This window comes from Hibiscus syriacus, unplaced genomic scaffold, assembly GCF_006381635.1.
Source record: "Hibiscus syriacus cultivar Baekdansim isolate YM2019G1 unplaced genomic scaffold, ASM638163v2 tig00110600_pilon, whole genome shotgun sequence".
Taxonomy (NCBI): domain Eukaryota; kingdom Viridiplantae; phylum Streptophyta; class Magnoliopsida; order Malvales; family Malvaceae; genus Hibiscus; species Hibiscus syriacus.
The window spans coordinates 174,262-196,488 of record NW_024062797.1 but is presented as its reverse complement, the minus strand read 5'-3'; the positions used below and the strand labels follow the sequence as shown (position 1 = coordinate 196,488).

The following is a 22,227-nucleotide window of genomic DNA, read 5'->3' as shown; positions in this document are numbered from 1 at the left end:
AAATTGAATTAAAAATAATTAAAAAAATTAAATCTCAAATCAATCCGATCCGTCGGGCCACCGAGTCTACGGCCCACCCATAAAACACCAGTGGAAACGGAAAAAAAGGATAGCCCAATTGCAATGACATGCTTTAAAAAGCAGGGTAAATTACTCGTTTAATATCTAAACTATAAGTTTTGGTTCGTTTTAGTACCTAAACTTTTAATTTTTTTCAAATCCCATTTTAGTACCTAAACTTTTATTTTTTTCAAAATCATATCTAATCTTTAGTTTTTGTTTCATTTTAGTAACATGCCGTTAAAAACTTATCAAACGAGCTGACGAGGTATATTTCTGGTAGAAGAACGACAAATCCGAACGAAGAACCACGAGAGAATGACGAGTCGACCAACATAGTCTAGTTTCAAGCCATCGGATGGTTGAAGATGAAGATCGGAGGATGAAGAAGTCGAAGAGTTCATCATCGATTTATGGAGATTTAGGCATTTTTCGGTGAAACGAAGGGTGAAATCAAGTTCACGGAGCCGTAAAGGGGCATGCTGGAAAGTTTGGGCTTCATTGACCGACAAATGCAACAATCGATGACTGTAGACACAGCGATCGTCAAGCTTGTTTGTTAAGTTTTTAAAGGTTGGGTGCTAAAATGAAACAAAAAACTAAATTTAAGTATGATTTTGAAATTTTTGAAAGTTTAAATACCAAAACGGATCAAAACTGATAGTTTAAGTACTAAACACATAACTAGCCCTAAAAATAACACAAATTATGGAAGGCCAAACCGAGTCCATGGCCGCAACAAACTCATCAAAACATGTTTAAAAAACCCGACCACGAACACATCCAATTAACATTTCATTGCACAAGTAGCATTGATTAAAACCAAACCAAAGCAAAAAGTTTGTAGTAAAACATGGCTTCGGAGAAACATGTCATGCTGATAGCCGTGGACGATAGTGCACACAGCATGTACGCCCTCGAATGGACCCTCGATCACTTCTTCGTACCCTTCGGATCCCTCCAACCGTTCCAGCTCGTCGCCATCCATGCCCGACCCATCCCCATATCGATCCTTCAACTCGCCGGACCGGGTAATCACGCATGACTTTATCTCGATTAAATTTATATAGGTCACACTCGAACTCCGGCATTCAACGTAACTTTATAATAGCAGCAACTGCAGAGATCATACCGATGATGGAGGTCGATCTAAAGAAGACGGCCGCCAGGATTACCGAGAAAGTGAAGGAGTTATGCAAGAAAAAATCGGTAATCGTGATCGTTTTTCGACCATTAGTAAATCGAATACATTATTATAAAATCTTAATTAAATTTTTAAAAAATATGTTATTGTGAAGGTGAACGAAGTCGATGTCGAAGTAATGGAAGGTGACCCGAGAAATGTGCTATGCGAAGCTGTTGACAAATACAATGCAAAGATACTGGTTGTAGGAAGCCATGGATACGGTCCTATGAAGAGGTACGTATAAATAATAAAACTATTCGTCGTATTTATCACAAACGTCACAATTCGAACCCGTCGGTCCATAAATACGTAACTAAGAATCAATCATGCAGGGCTGTTTTGGGCAGCGTGAGTGATTACTGTGCTCACCATGCTCACAGTTCTGTGATGATTGTGAAGAAGCCCAAGACCTAAAAAGCTGAAGATCAAGGCCAGAGAATTTGATGTCGGACCATTGTTCTTAGTTTCAACACTTTCATATGAAGCATCGTAATGGGACTTCTACTTTTACGACTACTCTTTCGTATCGAGTTTTTGTAATTAATTTCAATTTTATTCAAATAAATAATTAGTTTCAATCCTAATTTAATTTAAATTTTATTTTTTCAAACGCATAATATATAATATTGTTTAACCTAATGATTTTATAAACAGAGATGTGATTAGCATATACGTATAATTTGGGATGAAATCAAAATATTCAATTTGGGGACTAATTTAGAATGAATGTTATAGTTCAGGGATCAAATTGAAATATTCAAAAGTTTAAAGATTAATTTTAAATGAGATTCATAATTTAAGGACAAAATTAAAGCCTTCAAAAATTTATGAACCAATTTAAAATAAGAATCATAGTTTGAAAACTTGTAATGCAACTAACTCAAATTAAATTTTTTTTATTAAGCTAAAGTGATTATAAAGTAGTATATGCTTTAAATAATCTCAATCATTTGACAAAGAACGCTTAATCACCGATGTTGTAGTCACTGATGCTCAAATTCATAACCTCTAAAAACAATAACAATCTTTTAACCACTAAAATAAATTGATTCGTGAAACTCAAATTAAGTTTTATCATCATTTCAATACATTTGATAATTTTAAGTTTGTATTCCCTTAGCTTAAATTAAGTTTGTATTCCTTTACCTTCAATAAATAAATTTGATCATTAAAGAAGTTGAAACTTAAGCTATGTATAAAAAATGTATTATTGTTAGGATTTTCGGAAGCTCGAATCGACAACCGGAACGATTTGCAAAGAGGGGTCGGAACGGTTTTGTGTTTAGGGAGTAAGGAGATTGAAAGATAGAGAATTGCACAACGATTTATAGTGGTTCGACTTTCTCAACCAAAGTCTACGTCCACTACCTTAGCTTCTCACCAAGGATTTTCCAACAAATTCACTAATTTGTTCTTTCTTTTAAGGACAAAGAGTAACCTTACAACTCCCTAGTTTTTCCGGGCTAAACTAGAACCTTTTCCCTAGCTTTTACATGGGATAAGCTAGAACATTTCCCCTTTACAAAAGGATAAAAGATGTAAACAAGAAAACCTCTCTAAGGTAGGTGTTTACAAGAATTAAGCTCACAAGAACAAAATATTTACAAGAGAAAGATGAAATAAGATTGAAAAACTCTTTTCTTGTGTTTGGTTGCTTGGATAGTTGTTCTCTTGCTTCTTCAAGTGTCCTTAGCTTGTATTTATAGCTTGGAATGTGTTTGAAATCGTATATAGTCGTTGGGATGTTTTAGAGTCGTTTCGGGATGAGAAACAATTAATAAAACAACTTGGAGCGTGGGGGGAATCGGTACCCTCTCATGGGGAATCGGTTCCCTAAGTGCAATTTGTTTTTGACCGTTAGACAGGGGGAATCGGTACCCCCTGGGGGGGAGTCGGTACAACCTGGGGAGAATCTGTACCCCCTGTACAATCTGATTTTTCTTGAAACCCTTTAAAACGAAAATATTTTTGGCTCGATTAAGGCTCGAAATACTTTGTAAAATTATTTTAAAATAGTTTAAGTATAAAACACAATTTTACACTTTAGTAAGGATTAAAATGAACTTTGAAAGACTTGGAGTAATATTTTGATATTCAAATAATTACATCGAATATACTTAGAAAATCTTTTATAAAATCTTAAAATTCATTTAACTTAATTTGTTATATCGAAACATCAAAATATTTTCAACAATCTCCCCCTTTTTGATATAACAAAACATTTGAGTAATTTTAAGATTTTGAAATAAAGTTTGAAATTACTCCCCCTTTAACACCTTAACACTTCTCCCCTTTAACACCTTAACACTTCTCTCCCTTTTTGTTAAATCAAAAAGACTATAATATTTAAAGTTCAAAATAACTTTAGAGAGTAAGTAGTAAATTTGACATTTTAAAAATAATTTGAAAAATCAAAGCTCCCCCTCAATAAATGCATTCCAAATAAAATTATGCTTTTAAGATCTTGACACTTAAACAAAATTGAATTTCAACAAAGAATAACAAAAATGTTAGTAGCACATGAAATTCAATATATCCAAGACTAAAATACTTTATGCAATACCAATAGTTGAAATTTGATATCAATATCAATTGTTAAAATTAAGTGCATATGCATAAAGTTTTCCAAAAATGTTATGCATTTTGAAAATTTTGATATCAATTGTTAGAGAGATATCATTTTCATTTAAAACACATGCATAAACATTCAAATTTAGGTCAAAAATTTTAAAATTTGTAAAATCAAAGTATTTGAAAAAATTGACATCAATTGTTAGAGAGATATCAATTGCATTAAAACCAATTTTGATCAAAATTTTATTATGATGAACTAGAAAAATCTTAAAAATTAATATAACTTTAAAATGTTCATCATAAACATCTTTTCAACATACATGAGATTAAAACAATGATGCATAATCATTTAAAAACAAAACTCATGCATGCTTAAAATTAAATGAGCAACCAAATAACCAAAATTAAAAGCATTAAGTTTAGAGGTTACCCATTCCTTTTTCATATGTGGCTAGAGCATCTTGAATATCATCACTCTCATCACCATTGCTCCCACACACCTACAAGAGACATTTAAGTAGATTTTGGTATCCAAATTGCTTTGGATCCTTGGACGTTAGTTTCAATGTCCCTTGTTCCTTTCGGAACCCATACTTGCCTAATTTTAAAACGTTTTCCTTTCTTCAAAGGACAAGTATGTTCCAAATGACAATGATAATGGCAATGTGAGCATTTTGCCATTTTTAAACATAATAGATTGTTTTTAGAAATTAATTCTCTTTCTTTTGTTAAGCTTTCAAGCTTAACTTCTAACTCAAAATTTTTCTTTTCTAAATCATTTATTTTGATTTTTGAAAGTTCTAAATCATTTTTCAAAATTTTATTTTGATTTTCAAAATCAACTCTAGCTTTCAAAATCGATTTATTTTCAATTTTGAGTTTTGAAATTAATTTCGTATATTTGGAATTCATGGTCTCAAATCCCAAATACAACCAATTATAAGCATCTTGTAACTCATCAAAAGTAAATGAATTAAATTCATTTGAGTTAGAAAATACCTCGGGCTCTTCAAGAGCCATTAGAGACACCATCTTTATTGGTTCTTCTTTCTTGTTTCCATGGATTTCATCAAGCTTATTCCAAAGCTCCTTGGCACTTGAACATGAAGAAACTCTTTCATAGATTTCAGGACCAAATGCACACAACACCATGTGCATGGCCTTGTCATTAAGTTGAGCTTTCTTCCGTTCTTTGTCACTCCGCTTCTTCTCCTTCTTCTTTGGAGAAGAGTAGCCGTTCTCGATTATCTCCCATGCATCAAGATCATTGGATTGGATGAATACATTCATTAATTTCTTCCAATGACGATAGTTGTCTCCATTGAAGTATGGAGGCTTGTCCGTTGGTAGGGAGTCTTCCATGTGGAACGAGCCGGAGGTAGAAGCCATCTTCTCGGTTGTGTCGGGAATTGGTAGAGCTTCTTCTAGGATTGTCTCAAGGTGGTTAAATCTTCTTAATGAGTTAGGTTCTGATATCAATTGTTAGGATTTTCGGAAGCTCGAATCGACAACCGGAACAATTTGCAAAGAGGGTTCAGAACGGTTTTGTGTTTAGGGAGTAAGAAGATTGAAAGATAGAGAATTGCACAGCGATTTATAGTGGTTCGACTTTCTCAACCAAAGTCTACGTCCACTACCTTAGCTCCTCACCAAGGATTTTCCAACAAATTCACTAATTTGTTCTTTCTTTTAAGGACAAAGAGTAACCTTACAACTCCCTAGTTTTTCCGGGCTAAACTAGAACATTTTCCCTAGTTTTACACGGGATAAGCTAGAACCTTTCCCCTTTACAAAAGAATAAAAGATGTAAACAAGAAAACCTCTCTAAGGTAGGTTTTTATAAGAATTAAGCTCACAAGAACAAAATATTTACAAGAGAAAGATGAAATAAGATTGAAAAACTCTTCTCTTGTGTTTGGTTGCTTGGATAGTTGTTCTCTTGCTTCTTCAAGTGTCCTTAGCTTGTATTTATAGCTTGGAATGTGTTTGAAGTCGTATATAGTCGTTGGGGATGTTTTGGAGCCGTTTGGGGATGAGAAACAATTAATAAAACAACTTGGAGCGTGAGGGGGAATCGGTATCCCCTCATGGGGAATCGGTTCCCTAAGTGTAATCTGTTTTTAACTGTTAGACAGGGGGGAATCGGTACCCCATGGGGGGAATCTAATTTTTCTTGAAACCCTTTAAAAAGAAAATATTTTTGGCTCGATTAAGGCTCGAAATACTTTGTAAAATTGTTTTAAAATAGTTTAAGTATAAAACACAATTTTACACTTTAGTAAGGATTAAAATGAACTTTGAAAGACTTGGAGTAATATTTTGATATTCGAATAATTACATCGAATATACTTAGAAAATCTTTTGTAAAATCTTAAAATTCATTTAACTTAATTTGTTATATCGAAACATCAAAATGTTTTCAACAATTATTTTTTGGGGTAAAGTACATAAATGATCTCTGACTATAGGATGTTCCTTTCTTGAGTCATTCGGCTATGAAAAGTTATAAAATGGTCCATCTACTATAGGATCGATGTTACTTTTTTAAGTCTCTCGACTATTAAAAATTACAAAATGGTCACCAACTATTCATTGTGTTCCAAATTCTTTCTTTTCTGTTAAAATTTTGATGGCAGACTGAGCTAGACATTAAACTACTGATTGTGATATGATAAAATTCAATCCTAGAATCTCAAAGAGCTATCATATATCAGTTAGCATGTTAAAGTCGAACTCAAATGAGTGTCATTTTTTAACCGAAATGACAAGTTTGAAACATAATAAATTGTCGAGTAATCATTTTATAACTTTTAGAAGTCAAATGACTCAACAAAACAACATCCTATAGTCGGTGGATCATTTTGTAACTTTTAATAATCAGGTGACTCAACACATCAAAGTCCTATAGTTGAAAGACCATTTGTGTAATTTACTCTAATTTTTTCGATAGAAAAATATATTATTTTTTAAATCTTAAGTTTGTGAAAATTTATATTAAAACAAATATTTAATTAGTATAACTTAATATGACGTTATACTATTTAAATTATGTTCAAAATTTGAAGTATGAATTATACATTGAGCAAGATAAGTTAAGAAAATTATCATTATAATGAATACGTATAATATTTGATTTGAATTATTTAATCAATAATATTTGATTTGAATTATTTGATCAATAGATAAAATAATTATAGTTAATTAGACAACATTTAAAGAACAAATCAATTTCTTCGAAACATCACATTTTCTTAATAATTAATTAAATACATAGCACGAACCGAGATAGTGGTAAATAAATTGTTGTTATTCCATGAGGTTTCAGATTAGAGCACCAGGAATGTCAGAGGTGTGAGCATTTAATGTTAATTAATTGAGAGTTATATATGAACAAATATTGCCTTATAATTACTCCATATTAATAAAAATATAATTAAATACAAAATTTATTAGAATGAATAAAAATTGTCTAAGGATTTACTTTTATATTTAATTTTGTTAGGGTAAATTATCCAATAGTCCCCTTTGTTTACAGTCTGATCGACTTTGGTCACCAGTTTTTTTTTGTTGCCTTCTAGTTCCAAGGCTTTGCCTTGACTAATCTGGATTGATCCGGGTCGCACACATGTTTTTTGTGGGTGAGTCTCCTAGTGAGAATTTTCTGCATACACAAGGACTCAAACCTGATATTGTGCTTAAGCGATATCAAGCTGCTTACCACTTGAATCAACACCCGTTAGTTCTGGTTTTTTAATTAAGTGCACTTGGTCTCTAGCGTTATCAATCTGTTCAGTTCAGATCCCTCAACCATTAACTACCGTTAACCCATTAATAGAATTCTCAGTTTTTTTAAAAATAATAAAATAAAATAAAAACGTATGCCTTCAAAGTTGACTTCTCTTCTTCTTTCCCCACAACCCATTCTCATCAACACCCTTCTTCTTCTTCCTCCCATTCTCATCAACACTCTTACCCTTAAAAAAAGTCCTACAACCCATTCTTAACAGAGCATGTCGTTATCGGTCCGTTGCGAGCATAACAAAGACCAAGTGCTTAAAAAATTAACGGATCCCATGGAATTTATTCCAACACTCAAAAACCTTATATGAACTCCCTTTCCAAATCAAGCTCCACAATATTAAAAAATGGCAGCCTAAACTTCATCTTTTTCATGTATTTTGCTCATCGATTTCACTCTTTTCATGCTCAATGTTGTTGCCATGCTGGTTCCTCTGATAATCGGGCAAACAAACTTCCATCTATATATATACTGTTGAAGCAGGTTTACATTGTTTACATGGGAAACCTTCCTAAGGGTAAAGTTTCATCAAGCATTTCTCCACCAACTTATAGTATTTTTTATTGTCTCGTGATCAAGAAAATTCCAGAAATGTTAATGGCCCCAAGAGTCCCTTATATGCAGCGCCTTACCCTTGGTACATTTCTCTTCCTGATCATGGGAATGGACAGCATCCTCATCCTTCTTGTGGCCAAAGTAATATTAAAGATAAGACTTCTTTGAATAAAGGATTTAGTTCTGGGTGTTCTTTGAATTCTGTTGCTCATGAGGAATATAATCTCTCTTTACTGATAGAAGATGAGAAAGAGGCTTATGGCTCACTTGAAGCCAGTTCGAATATCATGAATCTCTAGTTAGGCATCAAAGAAGGGGTCTCTGTGCTTACACCTCCATGTTCATTAGGGACTACATTTGTTGAACAGGAGAATAAACCAGATCATATTGTCAGTACTGAAGTGGTCCTTGTGCTTACACCTCCATTTTTATGGAAACAAAATTTTTCTAAGGAGGAGGAGGAGGAGGATCCTTAAATTTTACAAGTCCTCTATTGTCTAAAACTAACACACCCTTAATAAAACCAAGCAAGAGTAAAGCATATGCGGGCTTCAACCTATAAAAACAAAATGGTGTTAGCTAAGGCCTTGTTTATAGACCCAATAATGGCTCCATTTCGAGCCTTAAAAAGGAAAATATGTAAATTATTGCACAAAGCTTATATGTTTGATACATTATATATGTTTATATAAATTATATTTGTTTGATAAACATGAAAAAGCTATGGCCTAGTTGTGCCCAATTTAACCTCAATGATAAGATATTAGGATTACATGCGATTCCGATCCAACGGTCACAAACACACTCCCATGTATTTTCTAGTAAACTCAAACAGTATTAGAGCCCGTGACAGACAAGGGTCCAATCCATATGTAGACCGGGGTCCACCATAAATATCTTACACAATATTCTTCCATTTCATACTTAATTTAATTCAATTTAGCACCAATCAACTTATCTCAGAGGTTAAAAGAATCGTTGTTGTTCATAGAGGTTATGGATTTAAGCATCACCAGGATGATTGAGCGCTCATTAATAATTATAACAGATATTACTTTGTAATCACATTAGTTTAATAAAAAAATCGATTTAAAATTCATTAAATGATCTCAGTAAAAGAAAATATTAATCTCTCCATATGTCTTAAGTTCGATAAGTGACCCCTAGACAATTTAAAAAAGATAATTGAGTTTAGAATTAGGATTTGGTTACACCCAGTATAAAACTAAAAGTTTTATATCTTTCTAATATCGTTGGATTGAGGAAAAAGATTGAGATTAACTCATTTTTTAATGAATATATTTTCATTTCCTATTATTTATCTCAACATTTTATTTTTCCTCATCCAACGATCGACAAAAGCCGTAAAATTTTTAGTTTTACATTATGTAATTGGATCATAACCCTTAAAGTTTATTACCAATTACTTTATTTCTAATATTATAGAGGTTGATTATAGAAACAATCCTTTTTTTTTTAATTTACTCTATTTTAATAAGATTTTTTAATAAAAAATAAAATCTACAAGGGATGTGACCCATGATAAAATGTTTTTGTTTTTAATAGAATGTAATGGTTATAAAATTGTTTTTTTTTGTCATTGACAATATATACCCACATTAAAGATATAACTATTTGAATTAAATTTTTTAAAAAGAATAACTTATTATATTTATGATAAAAGAAAGTTAAACTAAAATAAAATTCATTAACGATTAAATTCGATGTTTTAATGTCGTTCAAAGTTGATGATGATTTTGACAAAGTCGTTGATAGATGAAGATCGTATTAACAAAGTTGTCGACTTTTTTTGTAATTTAGAATTATATTATGAAAAATAAAAGTACAAATATTGAAATAAAATTTTTAAAAATTACCCTTTTAAGATAAATAATGAGTCGAAGAAAATTAAAATTTAGAGTTTTAATTATAAGTAAACGGTAAAATTTCGAAAAGTTGTAATTTTATATTCGAGTGTTCGATTGAGATAATTTTCTGTATAATTGTTTTAGATCTATGAGCTAAGGAAGTGAAGAAGTCTGATCACTGTTTTCACACCGAAAATCATGGTACTTTAACATAATGTAAAATAAAATTGGGTAAATTATGTGTTTAGTACCTAAACTATAAATTTTGGTCCATTTTAGTACCAAGCTTTTAATATTTTCAAAATTATGCCTAACGTTTTGTTTGTTTCACTTTAGTACTTTGCCGTTAAATACTTAACGGATGGGCTCACCGACCGTTGCGTCTACAGTGGCCAGGTGTCGTATCCATCGGCCGATGAAGCCTAAACTTTCCAACACGCACCTTTTCGACCATTTGAACGTGATTTTAGCTTTCGTTTCACCGAAAACTGCCTCATTCTCCTCAAAATTGGTGATGAATCCTTCGATTTCTTCATCCTCTGATCTCCTTTGTCAATCGTCCGATGAGCCTAAAACTGGACTATATTGGTCGACTTGTCATTCTCTAGTGTTCTACCATTCGAACTGGTCGTTCGTCCACCGGAACTATACCCCGTTAGCTAATCAATTAAATTTGTTACAGTGTGGTACTAAAATGAAACAAAAACTAAATGTTAGGTATGGTTTTAGATTTTTTTTTGAAAGTTTAAATTTTAACACATATCAAAATTAGTGGTTTAGATACTAAATGCGTAGTTTACCAGATAAAATTATAATGAAATTTTATCTATCCATGGATGCTCAAGTTGTCACTCTCATGACAGCTTCATAAATGCTACCAAAAATGGCCTCCATCAAACCCAACAAAGAACTTGGGATAATGCCTTGTGCAATGAAATTACCATATGTCTCCATGCCCATGTTATAAGTTGAGACTGATGCGAAATTTTATGTTGGAGGAAAGAATTTAAATTTATAAAATTTCACATAGAGTAAAGATAGATTTTCAATAGAAAATATAAAAAAAATCTAAATTATTTAGTAATTTTAAATTTTCAGGGAACGATCACCCCACCGACTCTTTCGGTCCATTCCTGTCCACAAGTAAATTGGGGGGAAATTCACATAAAATTCTCTTATTTCCAACGTTAATTGAACCCAAATATTTTCATAATTCCATTGTCATAGGGACACAAACAAAATGGCTTGACTCATCAGAATGAGTCCCCATGTTTTGCTAGAATCCTATCAGAAGTCAAAAATCTACTATCTGTAGTCTGCAACTGAATGACAAAGTAATTTTATATTCTTACTTGAGCCTCTAAGGTTCAAATAATTTTTACCTATCCTTGTACCATGCTACTATTTTAGTGTGACAATTTTATGGGTACAGTACATAAATGGTCCTCTGATTATAGGATATTGCTTTGTTAAGAAACTTATAAATTGGTCCCTTAATTATATGTCATTGCTTTGTCGAGTCTCTCGATTATAGGCATTGCTTTGTTGAGTTCGTCGATTATTAAAACATATAAAATGGTCCCTTAATTATATGTCATTGCTTTGTTGAGTTCGTCGATTATTAAAACATATAAAATGGTCCCTTAATTATATGTCATTGCTTTGTTGAGTCTCTCGACTATTAAAAGTTACAAAATGGTTACATGACTATTCATATATTTCAACCTCATCATTTTTCGTTAAAAAATTGATGATAGTCTGAGTTAGATGTTAATCTGTTAACCGGGATATGATAATCATTTGAGATTTTGAGATCAAATTTTATCATATCATAGTCAACATGTTAACGTCCAACTCAGGCTGTGATTAATTTTTTAACGGAAAATGATAAATTTGGACCATATAAATAGTAGTGACTATTTTGTAACTTTTAATAGTCGGAGGACTCAATAAAGCGATGTCATATAGTCAAGGGACCATTTCATAATTTGTAATAGTTAAAGGATTCAACTTAGTAATATCCTATAATTGAGGGACCGTTCGTGTACTTTACCCTAACTTTATAAACCACCTTGAATATGGTACGGACTTTAAAGCTCGGTGAATAACTCGACTCATGAACAAGTACAGCTGTACCTAAGCTTAATGATGGTCACCTCTATTCGCACAACTAAGAAGAACCCTGAATTATTAAACTCTATAAGAATCCAACCAATTCCAATAAGCAATAATTAATGCATGATTACTTCAAATTATTTTTTCTGTTTGGTAAACAGGAAAGCGTGGCTACCAGAAGTGAAAAACATGTAAAAAAGAGAGAAGATAATCTGCGCAGAAAACAAACAAATGTATGTTTTGTTTTCTTGTTTGTTTTCTCCACCTTTCCTTTCTTTCAAGCAACCAGCGATCAATCCTTTGTCTGTAGCAACAATGGCGGGACCATCGCGTGAATGTGATGGAATTTTTGGCTGAAATCGTCACGGGATATGCAGCTCTCTTCTATATCACATTTTCCTTCATTTTCTCTTTCCTACACCGAGAAAATGTCTGAGAATTCCATGGCTCCTCCTCCTTCTCCTTCGTTCTTGATTTCGGATAGGCCGCCGGACGTAGAGTCGATCAGGGTAGTCGTGAATTCAATCAACCGATATGTTTCCGGGTTGGTAACTGATGAACGGAAGTGGGATTCGGTATGGTTGAAATGCAGTTCCAGGTTGAATTTCCAGAAGCCGGAGTATTTCGAGTTCTCCGAGCAGGCGGTGCTTTCGAATCTCTATTGGGGTATCGACGGCATCAAGGCCGCATTGCAGGCCGACTCGGGGGAATACAGAGCGGATAAGTTGAAGGAATCGGAGAAAATGCTTCAGGTTCCGGCGTTGCTTGACGAACAAGGAACCACTGCAGGGATCCCTAATGAGTACTTGGGTTGCTGCTCTTACTTTTACCTGTCAGTGATTAAGAATCTGCAGGATGATCAATTGCAGGCTGCTTTGCATTATCTACAAGCGTTGCTGGTCTCACCGATGCTCGTTCGTACCGAATACACCTCGGAAGAACTCTGTGAAACCCTGTTCCTTCCGTGCGCTGACTCAGATAGACGAGAAATAGACGGAATCCGGAGACTGAAATCGGTTTCTAGCAACAGTTCTACTTGGGGAAACCTTACCGAATCGACAAGGCAGATGGCGAGGAGATACAAGCATTGGTTAATGTATTATCGGGTCATGCTATATGGAAAGACAACTCAACTACAAACTGAATGCAACGAGACTCTGTCACCCGCATACGAATCGATGAATTTCGGGTAAGTTCTCTTCTGATAACCTTTATAACACGTAATCATGTCCGAGTACGTCTTGTACATAGACGTAGTCCTATCGGTTTCGAAAATGCAGTATAGGATTACACATCTAATTGATATTCTGTTAATGTGTGAGCAGTCATGAGATTGCAGGTGGCAAAGAATCCTCAATGCCACCCGAGCACCGATATAGACCGCAGACTAATTTTAAGGTATGCCACTGTCCCTTTGTTCTCATACATCGGTGCAACCTTCGGATCAGAGTTTGAATTGATATCAGAATTGGACTTACTGAGTTTTGTTTTTTGCTTTATACGGCAAAAACCTATACGGTTCGACAAGGTCCATCCACTTGATCATCCACTTGATAATGAAGATCGAGTTTTTACTGAAGCTATAAAGGACCGGGGTCACATTCAAAGGTTACAACTGCAGATAATGCAGCTAAACCGAAATGAAAGTATTAAGCGCCTGCAGGGTGTCCTGGATGAATCTGAATCTGATACGCAGGATTTCGAGGATGAATATGATTCAGAGGTGATATTTCAAACACATAATCGCTGCAGGCTATATGCATACTTCTTGTCATTTCCGATGTTTTTCCGGTCCGCTTTCCTTTCGGCCTGAATTGCATTGCAGAATCATATGAATCGAACTAATGTTTGTTTGAATCAGGAGAGCATGGAGGACGTCACTGGCGTGTTTAACACGGCGAGAATAGATTCCGATGATCGGAAACAAGCTTGCTATGATCAGTTCGGTAGACATACATAGCTATATCACATTTATTTTCAATGCCAAGCCTGAACTATATGAACATTTTGCTTATATCTTCCATTCAACTCTGCTTACCTATACAGGATGCTAGATCGCCGTAATAGTGCGTCGGACCAAGACTACGAAGCAATACTGTTTCCTCGAGTTTCCAACAGTCCAACGGACAAAGATGTCATCAATGAAGCAAACATCAGTAAATATTTTCCGGAGAGATTGTTCAGAACTATCAGTGATTTAAATTTGTACATGCTAGAATTCAGGGATACAAAAATAAACACACTTCAGGTCGAAGAAGCTCGGAGTCGATTCGAGCTAGAGAAAGTCCAACTCTTCGAGCATATAGCACCGACGTATCGAAGGAGCAAAAGCTTGATTCATATGAAGCAAGAGTGGACTGCTGCCAGGGAAAAGGTGGACTCATGTCGTTGGGGAAAAGATTCACAGAGTGAGTTAATGGAAATAATTGAGAATGCGGTTTCGAAGCTATGTTTCTCTGATGGATTAGAGAAATCTGGGAAAGATTATGCAGTCGAAATAACATCCATTTACAGAATGTTGAACAATAAACAAGGTGTGAAGTACACTATGTTAAAGGATGTGATTCTAGAGCAACTGCTGGTAGCTGTTTCGACTTCAAACAAGGAAACGGTTATAAGAGCATCGGTTACCGTCTTAACGACCATCGTTTCAGCAAATATATTGGTCATAAACGATATAAAAAAGAAGGGTTTACGTTTAAGTGATCTAGCACGGGCATTAAAATGTAATGTGCACGAGGCAGCTACTCTTATATACTTAATAAAGCCATCTGCTGCAGAAATAAAAACTTTGGAGCTCTTACCGACTCTCGTGGATGTCATTTGCACCTCGAACAGTTCGAGATGTAGGCCGTCAAAGTCACTTACGGTTACGCCTCCTGCAGCATCGTTGATGATTATCGAAGTACTGGTAACTGCATTCGACAATGCTACAAATAACGTGCACCTCGCAGCAATCAATTCGCCTCGTGTCATATCCAGATTCCTTGATGTTGCAAGGAATCATAGCTTGGAAGAACATATTTCTTTAGCCACAATTCTTGTTAAGTGCATGCAGTTTGATGGACATTGCAGGAAATATATATCCCAAGCTATTGCAGTGGCTCCGTTTATCCATTTGTTACGAAGTAATGAGAACCGGGCCGTGTTCATCGCACTTGAATTCTTTCATGAAGTCCTCCGGATTCCACGGTACGAGCAATTACTTTGATGGTTATATATGTCATCCGAAAACTCGAGTAAAACTGAATACAAGACATGAATTCATAATGTTCAGGTCATCAGCCATTAGCCTATTGCAGCAGATACAGAAAGAAGGAGGCATCAATATCATGAATGTATTAATGGCTTGTGTTCGATGCTTCCGAACCGACTACCGGATTTTGGCTGCAAATTTATTGATACAATTAGACACACTGGTAAAGTCATTGACATAGCTGATATTTTCAATATGTTTGTTTACACATACAAAGTTCGATAACGTTTTCGGGCAATTAAACGTAAATGATGTACTGATAAGTGACTTCACTGCAGGAAAACTCGACTGGTAAAAATGTGTTCCGAGAGGAAGCAATGCAGGTCCTCTTTCAGTCGATAGCATCAGAAGAAAGCACATTGCAGCTATTGTCGGCGATCATTCTGTCAAATATTGGTGGAACTTATTCTTGGACAGGTGAATCAAATACAGTAGCATGGCTGGTGAAAAAGGCCGGTTTAACGTCTTTAAATCACCGGAACATGATACGAAACTGTGATTGGTTGGATCCGAGCCTGCTGGTAAGAAGCATAAAAGGATATTGCAGTTTATCTTACTGCTGTTAGATTTAGATGTCAAATGATGTCCAAATTTGAAGATGGAATTTAAACTTGCAGGATTCAGGAACCGATTCATGGTGCAGCAAGATGGCAAGAAGCATCACCGAGTTCGGTAAACCAGCATTCGTCGCTTTACAAAAGGGTCTGAAGAGCAAGATAAAGAGGGTTGCTCGAGAGTCCCTCATGATCATTGCTTGGCTCGGTTGCGAAATTTCCAAAAGTTCGAACAGCCTTAGATATTCAGCGTGTGAGATCTTACTTGGTGAAGTTGAGAAATTTTTGCATCCAGGAATGGACCTTGAAGAAAGACTTCTAGCATGCCTATGCATCTATAACTATGCTTCTGGAAAAGGTAATGTCCTTACAATCAATACGCTTACTCTTCCGACGATCACACGATTCCGATCAAAATACAAAAACCCGGACGAACATTTCGATCCAAGTTATCTAAATAACAGCAATAACATCACTGCAGCATCTAAATCAACAATCACGGCAATAACATGTTCCTAGTACGCCAAAACTCTGTCATCGAGCCGATATTCACCACAAAACCTTATACCAATATGCAGGTATGAAGAAACTGATTCATTTCTCTGAGGGAGTACGGGAGTCGCTTCGGAGATTTTCAAATGTGATCTGGATGGCAGATGAACTACATAGAGTTGCTGACTTCTACCTGCCTAATAAATCGGTTAGTGTTCTTGAGGAAATCATAAGGCCTAATATGCAGTGAAATGAGACTATTAACAGAAGTAATCATATCGTTATGTATCGGATGTATCGAGTAACATGACATTTAACTCTTTAACTTGCTCTTTCAATTACAAGAACAGCGTATCTCTTGTGTTCATACGCAAATCGTTGAGGCAAGTCACAGATACAGTGGCGCTGTAAATGCCCTGATCTACTACAAGGGAATGCTTTTCAGTGGATACTCTGATGGCTCAATTAAGGTATGACCACCAGCTTCAACTCATGTCCCGAATGTATGTCGTATGAGTGGCATTTTCGGAGGCAAATGCCTAATCCCACAGACTAGGAAGACACAACAAAAACTAATGATTCGGCAAACCTCGGTTGATTGAACAGGTATGGGACATCAGAAGGCAATCGGCCGTGCTTGTATGGGACGTGAAGGAGCACAAGGACGCAGTGACATCTTTTTCACTCTTTGAACCAGGAGAGACCCTTCTAAGTGGATCAACCGATAAGACCATTCGAGTAAGTTAAAGTCTCGTCGTTCTTATTTCCTATGTATCGGACTCGGGTACGAGTGTCGAATCTAACTCGGAATCAGGTGTGGCAAATGGTCCAAAAAAAACTGGAGTGCATCGAAGTTATAGCAACAAAAGAATCGGTTCAAAAGCTAGAGACATATGGTCAAATGATATTTACGATTACTCAAGGCCACCATCTTAAGGTAACAAATGACATTCAATAAGATAATCAAACTTACGCATATATCAACTATTTTAAGATCTTTCAGGTTTTCGATTCATCAAGAACAGTCAACAGTATCTGCAAAAACAAATCTGTAAAGTGCATGAAGATGGTTCAAGGAAGGATCTATGCAGGCTGCACCGATTCGAGCATTCAGGTTCGACAAAAAAAAACTATCCTCTCGAATTCAACTCGAAATTTCTTCGAAAACACTCGTCACATACACGATGAATGACTCTTCCAGGAGATTTCTCTAACAAGTAACCATCAGAGGGAGATCAAAGCACCTGTAAAGAAATGGAGAATGCAAAGCAAGCCCATCAATTCAATCACCATGTACAGAGACTGGCTTTACTGTGCAAGTTCAACTGTTGAAGGTTCTAGCCTCAGGGTAAAAATCAAAACACTTTCAAGTGTTAAAAAAAACATGTCACGGTGAAATCAAAAAGTAAATGGCTATGGTTTTCAGGAATGGAGAAGAAATTCAGAGCCACAAATGGAATTGAAACCAGAGAAAAGAACAAATATATCAGCAATGGAAGTAGTGGAGGACTTCATATACTTGAACTGCAGCTCATCAGCCAACAGTATTCAGGTGACCAAATATCCTCTAAATATACGATATATATATATATATATTTTAAAATCAAATATATCCGACACTTAAACTCGAGTCCGGGTATCGTTTTCAAGCAGATATGGTTGAGAGGAACACAACAGAAAGTGGGGAGAATATCAGCTGGCAGCAGAATAACAAGCCTCATCACCGCAAACGATTTCGTTCTATGTGGGACGGAGTCTGGGTTCATCAAGGCATGGATCCCTCTGTGAGCTCAGATATGAAAAATCTTATAATATAATAATATACATAGAAAAGGAATAACATTTGTGTATAGTTTGTTATATATTGTATGATAATTACACTTAGTTTAATAATAAATTATCGTTCATATCGCATGCTGAGATCAAATGATTTCATTATAGATATAACATTTTTATAATTTTCATTTTGATATAAATATACATTCGAAATATGATCTTAATTTTATTTGGTCAAAAATTTACAGTACAACTTACGAAACAATACAGATTCATTGTCTAGGGTTTAAACAATACAACTTATGTACAATTATAAATATTGACCCAAAGATCTTAGGGTTTATACATCTTTTGCAATCTCTAGTATAACTTATATTTGATATAGCTCCGACGGATTTCGATTCGATTTTATAAGATTTTTTTTTATAAAAAAAATGGTTCAGGTTGGGTTGATTTTTTAGAAAGATAAGATCAAGTCTATTTGAGTTAGTTTAGGGTAAAATTATCTAATCCGACCCAAAAACAATATAATTGAATAATAGATAGAGTGAAAACGTTAGGCACATAAACCCATATCAAATTTCGATTGAATTTCAAGTCGAGTGAAACTTCTCTAAACTCAAATCTAATTGAATGATGAATAGAAAAATTTCAGGGTGTGCATATTTAGTAAAATGAACGACTAACATAAAGAAATTCAGATTCCAGTGTGGGCACAAATAAAATTTCATATAGGCACATTTAATAAACAACAACAACAACAACAAAACCCAATTCCCATATGCAATGGGGTAAGGGGGAGGTAGGGTAGTAGGCTGCCCCCAACGCCAGGTTGAGAGTAGCTTCCGTGGAATACCTCCGGCAGTCAGAAAATTAAAAATATAGATAAAATGCACATTTAATAAAATAAACAACTAATACAATGAAATTCAATCATGTGCTTGTTATTGTGTCGTAGTTCATTGTTTCGTCATGGTGGTTTTTTCTCTTTAGTTGCTTACATGCTTTCGAATGTGAAACTGATCTTTTGGGTTGCGGCAAGCTTTGTTAAGTGAAGGTGTTCAAATACGTTGTGGCTTGTGCATGTGGCAGGACTTATTTGGTCATATGGTTTATAACTGAACCGCGAATCGGTGAAACCAATTAAGTTTTATTCTATTCTGGCATGCCACTCATATTCTGCAAATATACGATGCGTGGATTGAAGATCTATGGGTTCTTTCATGTGACAGGTTAACAACCTCTGCAATAATAGAAAGAATCCCAAGCAAGTGGCCACGTCCCGTATGGCATCGTCCCTGGAAGAACTACAGGGTGATAATCTCTTACACTTTGACATGATAGTCGATAGGATGCCAGTGGTCTTTCTCATTTGCTGAATACCTCCTTCGGAATTTCACGGCTGCTCCTTCGCATTTCAGTTCCTCAAAATTAACCGACATTTATAAGTGGGTAATTAATTCAGGTCATCAGTGGGCATTTGGGATGGGTGAGATCAGTGGCCTTTGATCCAAGTAACAACTGGTTTTGTACCGGTTCTGCAGACCGTACGATCAAGGTCTGTACTGGCTCTTTAAAACAGATATTGATTTGAAAATTTGTTGGCTTTGTTGAAAAATGACTTTTGTCTTGCATCAATTTTGGCATGCTAGATATGGGATGTAGCAAGTGGAAGGCTAAAGCTAACGTTAACTGGACATATCGAACAAATACGAGGTATCAATAGCTCTAACCCACAAAACATGCTGTCGAGTATAGTTATCAATCATGGATTTAGGATCATTGAGAAAGATATATTTTATTCACAGGCCTTGCCGTTAGTAGAAAACACACATATATGTTTTCAGCGGGTGATGATAAGCAAGTTAAATGTTAGGACCTTGAACAGAACAAGTTCCGAACTCCATGCGCGTTGCTCTGTATCTGTAATGGATAAAAGCTTGAGAAATATTTTTTCATCCCCTTGTACCATTGAATCATTCTTGTTATTAAAGCTTATAAATTTTTCTACAGGTTATCCGGTCTTATCATGGTCACCTGAGTGGTGTTTATTGCTTGGCTCTTCATCCAACTATTGACATTTTGCTAACCGGGGGACGCGATTCTGTCTGCTGGGTATGAAATTTATCTGCATAGAAACTACTACGGAATAATTTCTTCTTTAGCTAAAAGTTAATTTTAGCTGTTCATGTAAATTGGATTTTTATGGTCTTTGCTTATTTTAGTCTTGAAATCAATTTTGTATCTGATAGGCAACAAATTTCAGGTATGGGATATTCGATCATAAGAAGTCTAACACATCATAAGAAGTCTGTGCGAGCAATGGCACCACACCCTAAATAGTATCTGCCCTTATATCCTATTCATTAATTTATGTGAAAAACCGGAGCTTTTGTTGAATATATGTCGCTATTCTCTTCCCTTAATGTTTCTCGACCTCTCTGTTGTCAGGATTCTTTTGCATCTGCATCGGCTGACAACATAAAGAAATTCAGTCTTCCCAAGGGAGAATTCTTGCACAATATGCTGTAAGTGAAAGACGTTTTACGTCATAGCCGGCTTTCTAGATGCGTATTGTGTTCTTAATGAACTAACATCATATCATTGTTTGTGTTTCCGGAGCAGCTCTCTGCAAAAGACTATAATTAACACCATGGCCGTCAACGAGGACGGTGTCATGGCTACCGGAGGTGCTTATAGTTTTTCTTTTCGTTTCAAATAATTTTTACCTCTATTGTCTTCATCAATCATCTGCACTTTCCAAATTATTGAAGGCGACAATGGGAGTTTGTGGTTTTGGGACTGGAGAAGTGGTCACAATTTCCAGCAAGCTCATTGTGCAGCCTGGTACGTTTTTCTGGATCCTTTTTTTTTTCCGGCTAGTCCTTGTTTGTTGCGCTGTGGGAAGATGATCGACTCAATGTGTGGTTATTACAGGCTCGTTGGATAGTGAAGCCGGTATATACGCACTCTTTTATGACATAACTGGTACGAGATTGGTTTCATGCGAAGCCGACAAGACGATCAAAATGTGGAAAGAAGATGAAACCGCAACCGAACAGACTCATCCTCTCAACTTCAAGCCACCCAAGGATATCCGTCGGTTCTAGCAACGCCCTTGTCAGCTCATGCACTTTACCCCATCCATGTGTTTTAAAAGGTTCAGATATATGCAAGTTTAAAACACTTTGTTGTTTAGTACTATTGCTGGAAATCGAGGTCGAGTTCGTGGAAATCGAGGTCGAGTTCGAGTTCTATTCGAGATAAAAATCGAATTGTTTAAACTCTTTTGATTTCAGTTTCGACGCTCGAGCAATTCGACTACAGAAATGTACATGTTTCAGGACTCTGTAGATGATTAGATCTCTCAAGTTGCTTCAACTGATCTGAATAACAGTTTTTGATCTCGAAATCTCGAAAATTATACCAACCATCTGAAGTCTCAGCGTTGCTGACTTTGGTTACAATCATAGATTTCTCCATGCACGTCAATGGATGTCGACAGTCGACATGGCCCAATCTTAAACAGATGATTAATTCGTTAGCCACTAATTTCTTTTTACGAAATTCGAGTGCAAAACATCCAACTTCTCATCACTCGATCTGTTGCGGAAAAAACATGTTGGAACATATAATTTCATGGTGATAAGATTGCAATAAAAAGATTGAACAGTTGGATGTGGTAAGCAATAATGTATGCGTGAAGGCTAATTTCTTCATGTCAACCCCACAAAAGGGTAGCACCAGATTATTAACCATAAATCTCCATGGAAACGGACCAAAAGCTAGGCTAGATTCCTGTGTCGAAGAACAAAACTCCAAACAAAACCTATTTATAGCCATAAACATGTCTTTCCTTCCAACAATCAACTTGATCATGCACCAGTTTTGTCGGAAATTCACTAATTGCCACCAAAAATCCATTTTGAAATTCAAGTCTTGAAAGACTACGGTTTCGGGTCGGATCGGGTGGATTTTTGGTCCATCTAAAC

General features: G+C 35.5%; 2 protein-coding genes and 1 pseudogene across 4 annotated transcripts; all 3 read left to right on the top strand.

Annotated features, from left to right (window-relative positions):
• The first annotated feature begins 913 nt into the window (after positions 1 to 913).
• On the top strand, positions 914 to 1,678 carry LOC120134935 (universal stress protein PHOS34-like). 2 transcript variants are annotated; one of them, XM_039151309.1, is made up of 4 exons: positions 914 to 1,091; positions 1,175 to 1,269; positions 1,359 to 1,480; positions 1,579 to 1,678. In XM_039151309.1, the coding sequence occupies exons 1-4, from the start codon at positions 914 to 916 to the stop codon at positions 1,658 to 1,660; spliced, it is 477 nt and encodes a 158-aa protein (XP_039007240.1). In that variant the 3' UTR covers positions 1,661 to 1,678. The 2 variants fall into 2 exon arrangements, with proteins under 2 accessions (XP_039007240.1, XP_039007239.1); XM_039151308.1 differs by having other exon boundaries at positions 1,172 to 1,269.
• A 10,835-nt stretch (positions 1,679 to 12,513) lies between these two features.
• LOC120134865 (putative E3 ubiquitin-protein ligase LIN) lies at positions 12,514 to 18,371 on the top strand. 2 transcript variants are annotated; one of them, XM_039151248.1, is made up of 16 exons: positions 12,514 to 13,346; positions 13,483 to 13,555; positions 13,677 to 13,880; positions 14,019 to 14,098; positions 14,204 to 15,349; positions 15,435 to 15,576; positions 15,692 to 15,934; positions 16,031 to 16,325; positions 16,546 to 16,667; positions 16,810 to 16,929; positions 17,066 to 17,197; positions 17,304 to 17,396; positions 17,463 to 17,573; positions 17,661 to 17,807; positions 17,886 to 18,011; positions 18,113 to 18,371. In XM_039151248.1, the coding sequence occupies exons 1-16, from the start codon at positions 12,529 to 12,531 to the stop codon at positions 18,245 to 18,247; spliced, it is 3,987 nt and encodes a 1,328-aa protein (XP_039007179.1). In that variant the 5' UTR covers positions 12,514 to 12,528; the 3' UTR covers positions 18,248 to 18,371. The 2 variants fall into 2 exon arrangements, with proteins under 2 accessions (XP_039007179.1, XP_039007178.1); XM_039151247.1 differs by having other exon boundaries at positions 17,274 to 17,396.
• A 786-nt stretch (positions 18,372 to 19,157) lies between these two features.
• On the top strand, positions 19,158 to 21,345 carry LOC120134891 (annotated as a pseudogene).
• The last annotated feature ends 882 nt before the right edge of the window (positions 21,346 to 22,227 follow it).

Excerpts from the sequence above, each read along its gene's own strand:
- LOC120134935 (XM_039151308.1), top strand. The coding sequence starts at position 914 with ATGGCTTCGGAGAAACATGTCATGCTGATAGCCGTGGACGATAGTGCA. Across the intron at positions 1,270-1,358 it reads AGTTATGCAAGAAAAAATCG|GTGAACGAAGTCGATGTCGA; the intron begins GTAATCGTGATC and ends GTTATTGTGAAG. Across the intron at positions 1,481-1,578 it reads GGATACGGTCCTATGAAGAG|GGCTGTTTTGGGCAGCGTGA; the intron begins GTACGTATAAAT and ends TCAATCATGCAG.
- LOC120134865 (XM_039151247.1), top strand. The coding sequence starts at position 12,529 with ATGCAGCTCTCTTCTATATCACATTTTCCTTCATTTTCTCTTTCCTAC. Across the intron at positions 13,556-13,676 it reads GACCGCAGACTAATTTTAAG|TTCGACAAGGTCCATCCACT; the intron begins GTATGCCACTGT and ends AAACCTATACGG. Across the intron at positions 16,930-17,065 it reads ACTCTGATGGCTCAATTAAG|GTATGGGACATCAGAAGGCA; the intron begins GTATGACCACCA and ends TTGATTGAACAG.